This window comes from Somniosus microcephalus, chromosome 31 (assembly GCF_052327205.1).
Source record: "Somniosus microcephalus isolate GS21.2 chromosome 31, FLI_Smic_1.0, whole genome shotgun sequence".
Taxonomy (NCBI): domain Eukaryota; kingdom Metazoa; phylum Chordata; class Chondrichthyes; order Squaliformes; family Somniosidae; genus Somniosus; species Somniosus microcephalus.
The window spans coordinates 42143510-42156773 of NC_141017.1; the positions used below are offsets into that span (position 1 = coordinate 42143510).

The 13264-nt window shown below is 47.9% G+C and overlaps 1 protein-coding gene across 1 annotated transcript in view; it reads left to right on the forward strand.

The window, feature by feature from the left end:
• The window catches only part of LOC147097818 (tumor necrosis factor ligand superfamily member 14-like), a 43589-nt gene extending 36644 nt beyond the window's left edge, over positions 1-6945 (forward strand). Inside the window, exon 4 of the mRNA XM_085971442.1 lies at positions 4241-6945. Coding sequence (XP_085827568.1) covers positions 4241-4656 — 416 coding nt within the window. The 3' untranslated portion in view covers positions 4657-6945. The remainder of the gene's footprint in view (positions 1-4240) is intronic.
• Positions 6946-13264: the final 6319 nt, after the last annotated feature.

Below are 13264 nucleotides of genomic sequence, written 5' to 3' on the forward strand. Positions count from 1 at the left end.
ATTAACCTTCGGCCTTGTAGCATTCCAATTCCCCCAACAAAAATTACCCGTGTAGGGTCTCGAAAGAGAGATTGGGCGATCAGTTACGTGGGGGCAATTGTTGACAGGATATTAGATGAGTGGGGCCTGGATAATAGGCAAAGGCAAAGGGCGGTGACAGTGTGAAGTGATAATACCGGGAATGCAAGAGAAACACAGGGAATGTGAGAGAAACACAGGGAATGTGAGAGAAATACAAGGAATGTGAGAGAAATACAGGGAATACAGGTGAGTATACCTTCAGCTTGACCCTCCTTCTGCTCCTTCTCCTCGCACCACCAGCACTCTGCATTGTCAACCTCCTCCTCCACATCACACTTTTACCCTTACAACCCTTGCACCCTTCACCATCCCTCTCACTCTATGAACCCAATCACTTGACGATTCGACTATACTGCCCTCACACTCCCTTTCAGTGTTATGCAGTGACAATGAGTAACAATGCACAGGGAGGGCTCTTGGACATGGAACCTCACTCCATCTTTGTCTTCTTCTAAGCATCTATGCTCTGGACTCTCTACACTCACTCCATCATTCTCACTCCAACTCCACTTGTCTCCCTCACTGCAGGAAAAGAGAGCCCACAATAGAAGGGAAAGGGCGAAGACAGGAGGAGGGCCACCTTTCCTGGCCGTTCTCACCCAGGCTGAAGAGGCGGCCCTGGACATCGCCGGTGCAGAGGTGGAGGTGGAAGTGGGGGACGGACAGACGGGCGAGGCAGAGCAAGCTGGTGACAGAATAGTTTTGCCTCTCTCTCTCATTTACACTGCTTAAGTGACTGAAATGGCTGCTGGTGTACATTATTAGAATGCCACTTGAGCATCTGCACTATTGCATGTGCGTGCCAAACTTCCGTTAAATGTCTAACCAATGCCTTCACTCCCCCACAGGACCATCCACAGAGCTTCACCCCACTGTCGACGAGGAAGAGGCTGAGCAGCAAGACTCCTCAGGGGAACCTGCAACCTCTGAGGACGCAGCGTCAGATGTAAGCGCACCCAGCACCAGCGCAGATACGCACACCTCGGTGGGACCTTCGGGACATAGATTAGTGTTGTCACCATGTGTATCACATCTCACAGGTGAGCATCAGCAGGTGGTGGGGACAGGGACAGCAGTGGAGAATCCTCGGCGGAGGTCGCAGGACTCTCCAAGCTCTGCTCCGCTGCATGTGGACCCTGTGCTTCTGGGTCCACCCAGAAGGAGAGCGGTGCTGGAACTCCAGGAGCAGGTGCAGGAGTCTCTGACAGGTCTTGTCTCCAGGGTCACTGCGAGTGTGGAGAGGATGGAGGAGTCCAACTCTAACCTGAGCAGTGCCGTTGGGGAGGCAATGGCGCATATATGCAGCACCACGGAAAGGATGGCAACCTCCATGGAAAGGCTGGCTATGGCCATGGAGGAAATAAGTCGCCAGAGTCAGGAAAACATGGTGATTGTTCAGAATAGGCTGACATCTCTGGAGGAGTGATGGGCAGCTATTGAACAGAGAAACCAGAGCTTCATGGAAGTCCTTTTGAGTAGGACTGCCTGTGCAGATACGGGTCCCCATGGCCCCCCTGATGTGCAGCAAGGTGCTCTCAAGCCACTTGCAAGCGCTGAGGTGGACCTGACCCATGAGAGGGAAGTTGGTGGCAGACAACAAGGAAGTGGGGGCTCCTCTCCAAGCGTTCACACTTCCATGCCACTGCGTAGCCCTCGGTCAGAGCCCCACCAGATTCCGCACCCAACTGAGATGGACGTCTCAGCCCCTGCACTGCCACAGGAGGAGCAGACATTTGGCGAGCCCTCACAGGCTCGTAAACCCAGAGGACGCCCGCCAAAGTTGTCGAAGCAGGAGCAGCATGAAAGTAAGCAAGGGGCCTCCACTTCTGCTGAAGCCACAGGGGGAGCACCACGTAGGAGCACGCGTAAGAGAAAAATAAAGCACCATTAGTCACAGGGGTAGCCACTTGGGTGATTGTTTATGTTTATTGACTAAATGCCATCCCTGTTTGAAAGTATAAAAATGATTTGATGGCAAACTGTTGGCGTGATGGTATCTGTTATTTCGCCTTAGGCAGCTCCACATTGCGGGCTCTGCAACACTTACGTGGTCAGGTTGGTGGCCAGAGTGAAAGGAGGCCAAAGAGTCATGTCCATTGTCTATCATACGTTAAGATGGAGCCAAGGACATGTGCCAAAATGGGCAACCTATGGAAATCTGGCCAGGATGAGTGCATCTCTTGTATCATGGGCAGCCATGTGCTCGTGTGCTGCCGCTGCTGCTGGTCGATGCGCCGGCGGACGGTCCTCCTCCTGCTCCTGCTCCACCTCCTCCTCCGCCTCCTCATCTGAGGAGGCTATGAACTGAGCCACTTGCTCATCAGGAAGCTGCAAGCCACGACGCTGTGCCATGTTGTGCAGTGCACAGCAGACCATGACCATTCTGGAGACCCTTCTGCTGAATACTGCAGGGCTCCACCTGATCTGTCAAGGCATTTGAATCGCATCTTCAGCAAACCAATGGTTTGTTCGATGATGGATCTGGTTGAAATGTGGCTGGCATTGTAGTGCTCTTCAGCCTCATTAGCTGGCCTCCTGATCGGTGTCATTAGCCACTTCTTCAGCGGGTAGCCCTTGTCACCAAGGAGCCATCTGTTAAGTTGGTTTGAAGAGCGGAGGAACACTAGAGTTCTGCAGGGTGAAAGAGTCATGGCAACTACCACAGAACTTGGTGTAAACATGCAAAATCTCCTTCTTGTGGATACACACCAGCTGTACGTTGAGGGAGTGGAAGCCCTTGCGGTTGACAAAGATAGCTGGGTTCTGATGGGGTACCCTAAGGGCCACATGTGTGCAGTCTATGACGACCTGCACCATTGGCAAGCCTGCCATATTTGCAAAGCCAACTGAACGTGCGGTTACACTTGCTTGATCCCTTGAGAAGTGGATGTAATTGTGGGCCTTTGCGAAAAGGGCATTGGTAACCTGCGTGATGCAACTGTGGGTGGCCAACTGGGAGATGCTGCTGATGTCTGCTGATGATCCCTGGAAGGAGCCTGAGGCAAAAAAGTTGAGTGCGGTGGTGATTTTGACAGCCACTGGTAAGGGGTGTCCACCTACTCCTCTGGGCTCCAGGTGTTGGTGCAGCAGTGCACCGATGTCTCCGACAACCTCTCGCAAAAGTCTCAGCCTCCTTTGACACTGCTGCTCACTCATGTTGAGGTAGCTCATCCTCTGTCTGTAAACCCTGAGAGGGGGGTATCCCCTGCGGCGACGTCCTTCCATGCGCTGGCACCTTCTGCCCTGTGCAGCATCAGGTGGCTGAGCAGGAGGTTGGGGCTCTTGCTGCTGTTGCTGCTGAGCTGCCTGGTTCTGCTGCTGCCATGGCTGCACCTCATCCGAATCTGAGCTCCATGGTCAAAGGAAATAAATGGTTCCCATGCTGCTGGCAGATACCTCCGTTGGGGAAGCGCTCAGTCCAAGCGGCGAGAGGGTCTTCCAAGGAGGTCCCAGTGTTGAGAGATAGAAGCTGCAGCACCTCCGACTTCGGTAGGCCTGATAAAAGTGCTGAAAGACCCGTGGAACAAAAGTTCTGCCGCCTGCAACTGATCCCTGATGAAAGCTCCGTTTTAATGGTGGAGATGCAGCTGTGAGGAGGCCACCCACTTGTCAACCCGCCAGGTTTAGCTGGTGTAGTTTAGTAGGGTCGTGGAACACGCTGAAAATGTGGTAAAATAACGAGGGCCTGTCAAAATAGGATTATAGAAGCCCTTAACTACAATTTAAGGGTCTTAGCTACTTCTCTCAACTGATGGAGGTGGGACCGAATCGCATCCATCAAACCGCCTGCGGCAAAATTATGCAGAAATGGGTTCCGAACCTGCCCTCAGTTTTTGCCATTTTGCCAACTGTCCCACCTCCAAACCCGCCTCCTCGGGGCTGGGAAAATCACCCCCATAGTGTTGCTGGACTGGGAACCAATGTAGGTCAGCAAGCACAGGGGTGATGGGTGAATGGAACTTGATGCGAATTAGGGCAGCAGAGTTTTGGATGAGCTCAAGTTTACGGAGGGTGGAAGCTGGGAGGCTGACCAGTACAGTATTGGAATAGTGGAGGTAACAAAAGCATGAATGATCATCAAAGATCATTTGTAATGATGGAAATGGTGATGGAACGTGTCTGATTGGAACAATATTTATAGATATTTTTATTCCTGTAGGATGTAACTGCAGTGTTTCTGGGTATGACCGACTGCAGTGGGAGCACAACAGAGGGATTGCTTTCCTGCGTGGAATTGACTATAAGGAAGGAGCTTTGGTGATTAAAAAATCTGGACATTACTTCATTTATTCCAAGATCCTATTGGGAGAAATAAGTTGTGATGTTGAAAAAAATGGGTTTCTGAAGCAGACAGTATTCAAAGAGGGAGCAGCGTATCCAAGACCTATCGAATTAATGGCTGTTCGGAAATTCTTCTGCACGGGAGAGAATGCAGACCAGTGGCTGGACAATAGCTACTTGGGCGCAATATTTGAATTTAATGAAGATGATCATGTGTTCATTAAAATAACGGATAAAAGACTTTTGAGAATCTCCAATGATGCAGAGACATTCTTTGGCGCTTTTATGATTTAATGTGTCTGTCAGACTTTCTATCTATTTGTCTCATTCAGTAAGTGAACACCTATTTCAAACCTGTGTGCTCATTTCCTGCTTTGCTGATGTGAGGGGTCTGAATGTACCACTCAATAGTGATCAACTAGGCATGTAGTTTTGATTTTACAATGGAAGCATTTACACTGAAACACGGCTTGCAAAGCCTTAGTTCACATTATGCCATTTGTGTGTGCTGCCATTATGTGTGGTATTTTCCCCTGCTATTCACCCTCTCAGCAAATGGGCACATGCCCAATTTAATATTAGTCATTGTTTTATAAATCTTTCTTTATTTATTGCTACTTCTCTGGAATTCCCAGGCATTTTATTTTTATATTACAGATTACAATTCCCAATTAGTCCCAGACTGAGAAAATTGTTCAGTTTACTTTGGGATTTGTATAACTAGGGAAGAGAGATATACCTACTGATGATGGGATTAAAGCCCTTACTTTTTTAAATTCATTCTAGGGATATGAATGTCGCTGGCAAGGCTGGCATTTATCGCCCATCCCTAGTTGTTTTGAGAAGGTGGTGGTGGGCCTTCTTCTTGAAGCGCTGCAGTCCGTGTGATAAAGGTGCTCCCACAGTGCTGTTAGGGAGGGAGTTCCTGGGTTTTGATGAAGGAATGACGATATATTTCCAAGTCAGGATGGTGTGTGACTTGATGTGTAACTTGGAGGTGGTGGTGTTCCCATGCACCTGCTGCCCTCGTCCTTCTAGGTGGCAGAGGTTGCGGGTTTGGGAGGTGCTGTCGAAGCCTTGGCGAGTTGCTGCAGTGCATCTTGTAGATGGTACACACTGCAGCCATGGTGCGCCGGTGGTGGAGGGAGTGAATGTTTAAGGTGGTGGATTGTCTGTCGATCAAACGGGTTGATTTGTCCTGGATGGTGTTGAGCTTCTTGAGTGTTGTTGGAGCTGCCCCCATCCAGGCGAGTGGAGAGTATTCCAGCACACTCCTGACTTGTGCCTTGTAGATGGTGGAGAGGCTTTGGGGATTCAGGAGGTGAGCCACTCGCCGCAGAATACCCAGCCTCTGACCTGCCCTAGTAGCCATGGCATTTATTTACTGCTGCTTTCATATTTGTTCTCACACGCCTTGTCTCAGTCTATGCATCCAAACTCCCCTCCGGTTGTGCTATCCCAATGGTATTACCCCCCTTCATATGTAATGTCCCAGAAACGCTACTTTTAAAAAAATCTATGCTGTCCCTAAAGGACTCCCTACTTTAGCCTGCCCAGTTCCAACATGACTGCCTACCTCAGACTGCATGCCTTACTCTGCACTGTTCCATTAGGACTGGTTACTTTAGTCTATTCCATCCTGACAGGACTGCCCATCTCAGCTGGACCCTCTGTTGGTTACATGATGCTAATGAGTTACCCTGGTCCCTGTATGTGATATTAATGTTATGTTCTGTATATTGCTGACTGCCAGTTTATATTTTCTTGATTTAATCTTGTAATAACTAGCAAATATGAAATATCTTTTTAAATATATTTTGTTGACTTTATTGGCCTTTTTAGTTTTAAATGAAATAACTGTTTGCACCAGGAAAGTTCTGCATTTCCATTTAAAAGTTGGTCAGTATCTGATATTCAGAATCTTATTGAATGTTTATTGTAGTTTCAGGTGTAACTGCAGAGCATTTAATGTAAAGCTGGCAAGCAGGATTGAAAGAAGCTGCTTGAATAAGATGTTACTCACACACTCCTTCCCAAATGCTAGAAATAGTGCACTCAGGGTAAAACTGTGTGTACTGGTTTCTACTGGACACTGATCCTATCCAATCAGTGCGTTTGTTCCTGACCAGGGTGCTGTCACTATATTACAGGCCAGTTGAGTACCCAGAAAAGTCCACTTTAAAAACAGCGCCATGGAGCAGTTGTGTTGGTGACTGAGACCTGTTCCATCTGCAGGGTCAGTACTAGCTTCTCACTGTCAGCCTCGTGTTTCTCTTTACTGATATGATTGGTGACACAGTGCTGATGTGGCTCAGGTCACATCATTCTTCTATTTGTGTTAATGTTTCTTACAGGATGCAATTACTATGGTGGCAATGCCTTTCAATCTGTGTCGACAATCCCTCCTGGCCAGTCAGGGTTTGAGAATGTTAGATTGTGTAATCATTCACATTCTACAAAATCAATGCAATGTAAATGTTTGGTTTCAGATTATTTGAAGAAAGTTTTATCCAGAAATGTAATATATTTTGTAGGTGATTATAAAGTTAGTTACTGTCTGCAGATTTTTAATAAATTTTCATTATGCAAGATCACAGACTGTTAATTTCATCAGTAAATCTGTCAAAGCAAAATTATTCTATTTCCATCAAAAATGCACCAGACCCACAGCAAACACCAAACAGTCAATTACACATCTCATTACGTACGTCAAACTGGCCGATCTGACAACAGAAAGCAGTTGTTGAAGTAATATGTAAAATAGCGGAGAGCAGAGATCAATGAGACTCTGGTGGTGCAGTTCACAGCTTAACAACAGACTACTGCAGCCCCAGCTCACTACTGCAGCCCCAGCTCACTACCGCAGCCCCAGCTCACTACTGCAGCTCCAGCTCACTACTACAGCCCCAGCTCACACCAGCTCACTACTACAGCCCCAGCTCACTACTAAACCCCAGCTCACTACCGCAGCCCCAGCTCACTACTGCAGCCCCAGCTCACTACTACAACACCAGCTCACTACAGCCCCAGTTCACTACTACAGCCCCAGCTCACTACTATAGCCCCAGCTTACACCAGCTCACTACAACAGCCCAGCTCACTACTATAGCCCCAGCTCACTACAGGTCCAGCTCACGTCTACAGTTCCAGCTCGCTACTACAGCATCAGCTCACCACCACACATCAGCACACTGATGCACATCACTGTCTTACTGACAGTTTTAAACATTGGTCACCTGCTCTGTATATCCAGCATTGTGCAAACTGTAGGATGACTGAGTGCATTTGCTGGCCATGCAGCAATGTTCCAGATGTGTAAAAATATTGAAAAGCCAGTGTGAAGCTATGATGTCCAATGATAAACCGTAATACTGACTGCTACCAACGCCTTCTCAATCCCAGTCTGATACTGATCTGTGCACAACAGTTGTAGAAATTCCATCCATGGATGCCTCCTTGTCACTTACATGCTGCCTCCATCCCCAAAATCCATTTCCACTCTGAAACATTGCCCTCCCCATCCCTACCTCACCCTACTGCCACTGAAATCCTCCTCCACCTTCAGGCTCAGCGTTTCTAATGTGCTCCTGATTGGCCTCCCAAGCTCCACCCTACACAAGCTCTAACTCTTTAAGATCTACACTGCCTGCATCCGGTACCCTAATAATTCCCACTTGCCCATTATCCCTATCCACACTGAACCCCACTGGCTCCCCATCCCCCATTGATTTCAAGATCCTTACTTCATTGACATACCTCCGTAGTTTCACTCCATTTCACTCTCCAACCTCATCTAGCCCTCTGTGCCAGTTTGCACCCTCTGCTCTTCTTAGTCCCGACTACTGTGCTTCACCCTCTTCCTCCCCTTTCACATATGTACCAGAACTTTCACCTATCTGTAATTGGCTCCCTAAACCTCGTCCTTTTGCTTCCTCTCTCCCCACCTTCAAAAACCTCCTCAAACCTGCCTCTTTGATCAATCTTTAAATCACCTCTCCTAACCCTGTCCTTATTCCTGTTTTATGTCTGATCTGTCCTTTGTGAAGCAGTTTGGGTAGCTTTGCTATGTTAACGATGCTGTATAAATGTACGGTATTGTTGTTGCCTGCATTGTTCCTAGCATCAATTGCTGGTATAGGGCCTTAAAAAGAATAGAGAATTAGCTAAAGCCAAGCGACATTTGCGCAGAGCGCTTTAGATTTTACAGCAACTATGGCCACAAGGCAAAGAAGAGTTACAGTGAAACAGACACAATAAACCTGTGGGCTGGAGCCTTATTGTAAGCAGAAATGAAGTCTCAGAGAGCACATTTCCATTTGTTTGCAGGAAGGGACACACCTGACAAGGGAATCATTCAATTACTGAGAAAGACAGCCATTCTCGTCCTACGTCCAGTGTATTCATTCCTGTGAAATGAATCATTAAACTGTAAATCCCCAGCACCACATATTGAAAACCAAAATTCAGTTTCTATCAACACGTTTAATCTCACTGATGGTTTTGGTGTCAATTCGGGTAATTCTTTCTTTAACCAGATGCCATTTGCAGCCAATTGATAATACTGATGATATCGCCAGTGAAGAAGTACAACACTCTCCTTCAGAATCAGTTCAAAGTAATAAAAAGATAGCAGTATAAATATGTTAAATATATTGGTTCTCAATCCCAGTCTGATACTGATCTGTGCACAACAGTTGTAGAAAACATTAGATGGTGGGCCCGCCAGCTCGCATCTTCTCTCTGTCTGTTCCCCGCTGTCTGTTCCCCTCTGTCTGTTTCTGTCTCTCAGCTTCTTGAGTGTTGTTGGAGCTGCACTCATCCAGGCAAGTGGAGAGTATTCCTTCACACTCCTTACTTGTGCCTTGCAGATGGTGGAAAGGCTTTGGGGAGTCAGGAGATGAGACACTCGCCGCAGGATGCCTAGCCTCTCACCTGCTCTTGTTGCCACAGTATTTATGTGGCTGGTCCAGTTAAGTTTCTGGTTAATGGTGACCCCCAGGATGTTGATAGTGGGGGATTCAGCGATGGTAATGCCACTGAATGTCAAGGGGAGGTAGTTAGACTCTCGCTTGTTGGAGATAGTCATTGCCTGGCACTTCTGTGGTGCGAATGTTACCTGCCACTTATCAGCTCAAGCCTGAACGTTGTCCAGGTCTTGTTGCATGCGGGCATGGACTGCTTCATTATCTGAGGAGTTGTGAATGGCGCTGAACGCTGTGCAGTCATCAGTGAACATCCTCATTTCTGAGCTTATGTTGGAGGGAAGGTCATTGATGAAACAGCTGAAGATGGCTGGGCCTATGACACTGCCCTGAGCAACTCCTGCAGTGATGTCCTGGGGCTGTGATGATTGACCTTCAACCACCACAACCATCTTCCTTTGTGCTAAGTATGACTCCAGCCAGTGGAGCATTTTCCCCAATTCCCATTGACTTCAGTTTTACTAGGGCTCTTTGATGCCAGACTCGGTCAAATGCTGCCTTGATGTCAAGGGCAGTCACTCTCACCTCACCTCTGGAATTCAGCTCCTTTGCCCATGTCTGGACCAAGGCTGTAATGAGGTCGGGAGCCGAGTGGTCTTGGCGGAACCCAAACTGGGCATCAGTGAGCAGGTTATTGGTGAGTAAGTGCCGCTTGATAGCACTGTCGATGACACCTTCCATCACTTTGCTGAAGATTGAGAGTAGACTGATGGGGCGGTAACTGGCCGGGTTGGATTTGTCCTGTTTTTTGTGGACAGGACATACCTGGGCAGTTTTCCATACTGGAACAGCTTGGCTAGAGGCGTGGCTAGTTCTGGAGCACAAGTCTTTAGCATGATAGCCGGGATGTTGTCGGGGCCCATAGCCTTTGCTATATCCAGTGCGCTCAGCCGTTTCTTGATATCACGTGGAGTGAATCGAGTTGGCTGAAGACTGGCTTCTGTGATGGTGGGGACCTCGGGAGTAGGCCGATATGGATTATCCACTCGGCACTTCTGGCTGAAGTTGGTTGCAAACGCTTCAGCCTTGTCTTTTGCACTCACGTGCTGGGCTCCACCATCATTGAGGATGGGGATATTCATGGAGCCTCCTCCTCCCGTTAGTTGTTTAATGGTCCACCACCATTCACAACTGGATGTGGCAGGACTGCAGAGCTTTGATCTGATCCGTTGATTGTGGGATCGCTTAGCCCTATCTATAGCATGCAGCTTCCGCTTTTTAGCATGCATGTAGTCCTGTGTTGCAGCTTCCCCAGGTTGGCACCTCATTTTTAGGTACACCTGGTGCTGCTCCTGGCATGCTCTTCTACATTCCTTGTTGAATCAGAGTTGGTCCTCTGGCTTGGTGGTAATGGTAGAGTGAGGGATATGCCGGGCCATGAGGTTACAGATTGTGGTGAAATACACTTCTGCTGCTGCTGATGGCCCACAGCGCCTCATGGATGCCCAGTTTTGAGCTGCAAGATCTGTTCTGAATCTATCCCATGTAGCACGGTGGTAGTGCCACACAACACGATGGAGGGTGTTCTCAGTGGGAAGACGGGACTTCGTCTCCACAATGACTGTGCGGTGGTCACTGCTAGCAATGCTGTCATGGACAGATGCATCTGCGACAGGTAGATTGGTGAGGACGAGGTCAAGCGAACAAATAGTTCTAATCACATTTATCCTGTTCCCATATACAACAGTCAAAATCACTAACACTGGTAGACAATATAACACACACAACACTGCCACAGGAAAGATTAAGTACATATGTTTTTAAATTATCCTCAGTAATTTTTAAACCGTTGGCTAAACACTGTTTGATTATTTAATCAATGCATATAAAACGAAGTGCTTTGAGACATTTTGAAAAAATGTAGCTATTTCTTTCTTTTTTTTAATTCATTCACATGATGTGGGCATCGCTGGCAAGGCCAGCATTTATTGCCCATCCCTAAATGCCCTTGAGATGCTTCTGATAGAAACATAGAAGATAGGAGAAGGAGTAGGCCATTCGGCCCCTCGAGCCTGTTCCGCCATTTAATGAGATCATGGCTGATCATCCAAATTCAATACCCTGTCCCTACTTTCTCCCCATATCCCTTGATCCCTTTAGCCTTAAGAAATATATCTAACTCCTTCTTGAATATATTTAATAACTTGGCCTCAACTGCCTTCTGTGGTAGAGAATTCCACAGGTTCACCACTCTCTGGGTGAAGAAATTCCTCCTCATCTCAGTCCTAAATGGCTTACCCCTTATCCTTAGATTGTGACCCCTGGTTCTGGACACCTCCGCCATTGGGAACATCCTTCCTGCATCTAGTCTGTCTAGTCCTGTTAGAATTTTATAAGTTTCAATGAGAACCCCTCTCATTCTTCTAAACTCTAGCGAATATAAGCCTAATCGACCCAATCTCTCTTCATACGTCATTCCTGCCATCCCAGGTATCAGTCTGGTGAATCTTCGCTGCACTCACTCCATGGGAAGAACATCCTTCCTCAGATAAGGCGACCAAAACTGCACACAATACTCAAGGTGTGGTCTCACCAAGGCCCTGTACAACTGCAGCAAGACATCCTTGCTCCTGTACTCGAATCCTCTCGCTATGAAGGTCAACATACCATTTGCCTTCTTAACCGCCTGCTGCACCTGCATGCTTACCTTCAGCGGCTGGTGCACAAGGACACCCAGGTCTCGTTGCACTTCCCCTTTTCCCAATCTATTGCCATTCAGATAATAATCTGTCTTCCTGTTTTTGTCTCCAAAGTGGATAACCTCGCATTTATCCACATTATACTGCATCTGCCATGCATCTGCCCAATCACCCAACCTGTCCAAATCATACTGGAGTTTCTCTGCATCCTCCTCACAGCACACACGCCCACCCAGCTTTGTGTCGTCTGCAATCTTGGAGATATTACATCTAGTTCCCTCGTCTAGATCATTTATATATATTGTGAATAGCTGGGGTCCAAGCACCGATCCCTGCGGTACCCCACTAGTCACTGCCTTCCACTTGGAAAAAGACCCGTTTATTCCAACTCTTTGCTTCCTGTCTACCAACCAGTTCTCTATCCAAGTCAGTACCTTACCCCCAATCCCATGTGCTTTAACTTTGTACACCAATCTCTTATGCGGGACCTTATCGAAAGCCTTCTGAAAGTCCAAATACACCACATCCACTGGTTCTCCCTTATCTATTCTACCAGTTACATCCTCAAAAAATTCCAGTGGATTAGTCAAGCATGAGCTACCTTTTGTAAATCCATGTTGACTTTGTCCGATCCTGTCACTGTTTTCCAAGTGCTCTGCTATTACATCTTTTATAATGGACTCTAGCATTTTCCCCACTACCGATGTCAGGCTTACCGGTCTATAATTCCCCATTTTTTCTCGACCACCTTTTTTTAAATAGTGGGGTTACATTAGCTACCCTCCAATCCATGGGAACTGTTCCAGAGTCTATAGAATTTTGGAAGATGACCAGCAATGCATCTACTATTTCTAGGGCCACTTCCTTAAGTACCCTAGGATGTAGATTATCAGGCCCTGGGGATTTATCGGCCTTCAGTCCCGTCAATTTCCCTAACACCATTTCCCTACAAATACTGATTTCATTCAATTCCTCCCTCTCATTAGACACTATGGCCTAGAAAATGGGGCGCCAAGCTCACCTGGGCGTCAGAAGTCCCGCCCCGGAAGGAGCCGGGAGCGCCAGCGGGATATTCAGTTTGAGCGCCCCAAACGGAAGCGGGGTGCTGCTCGAGGCACCCCGCGTCCGTCTTGGGGCGCTCAAACTGAATATCGCAGCGCAACGTGCCACAGCGTGCGGCGCGCTGCGGTACTGCAGGCCTTCCTCCCCTTCTTAAAGCGGAGGGGCCTGCACCAGCGCGACCTATGATCGCGAGTGCCGGCAAAAGAGCCCGGCACCGAG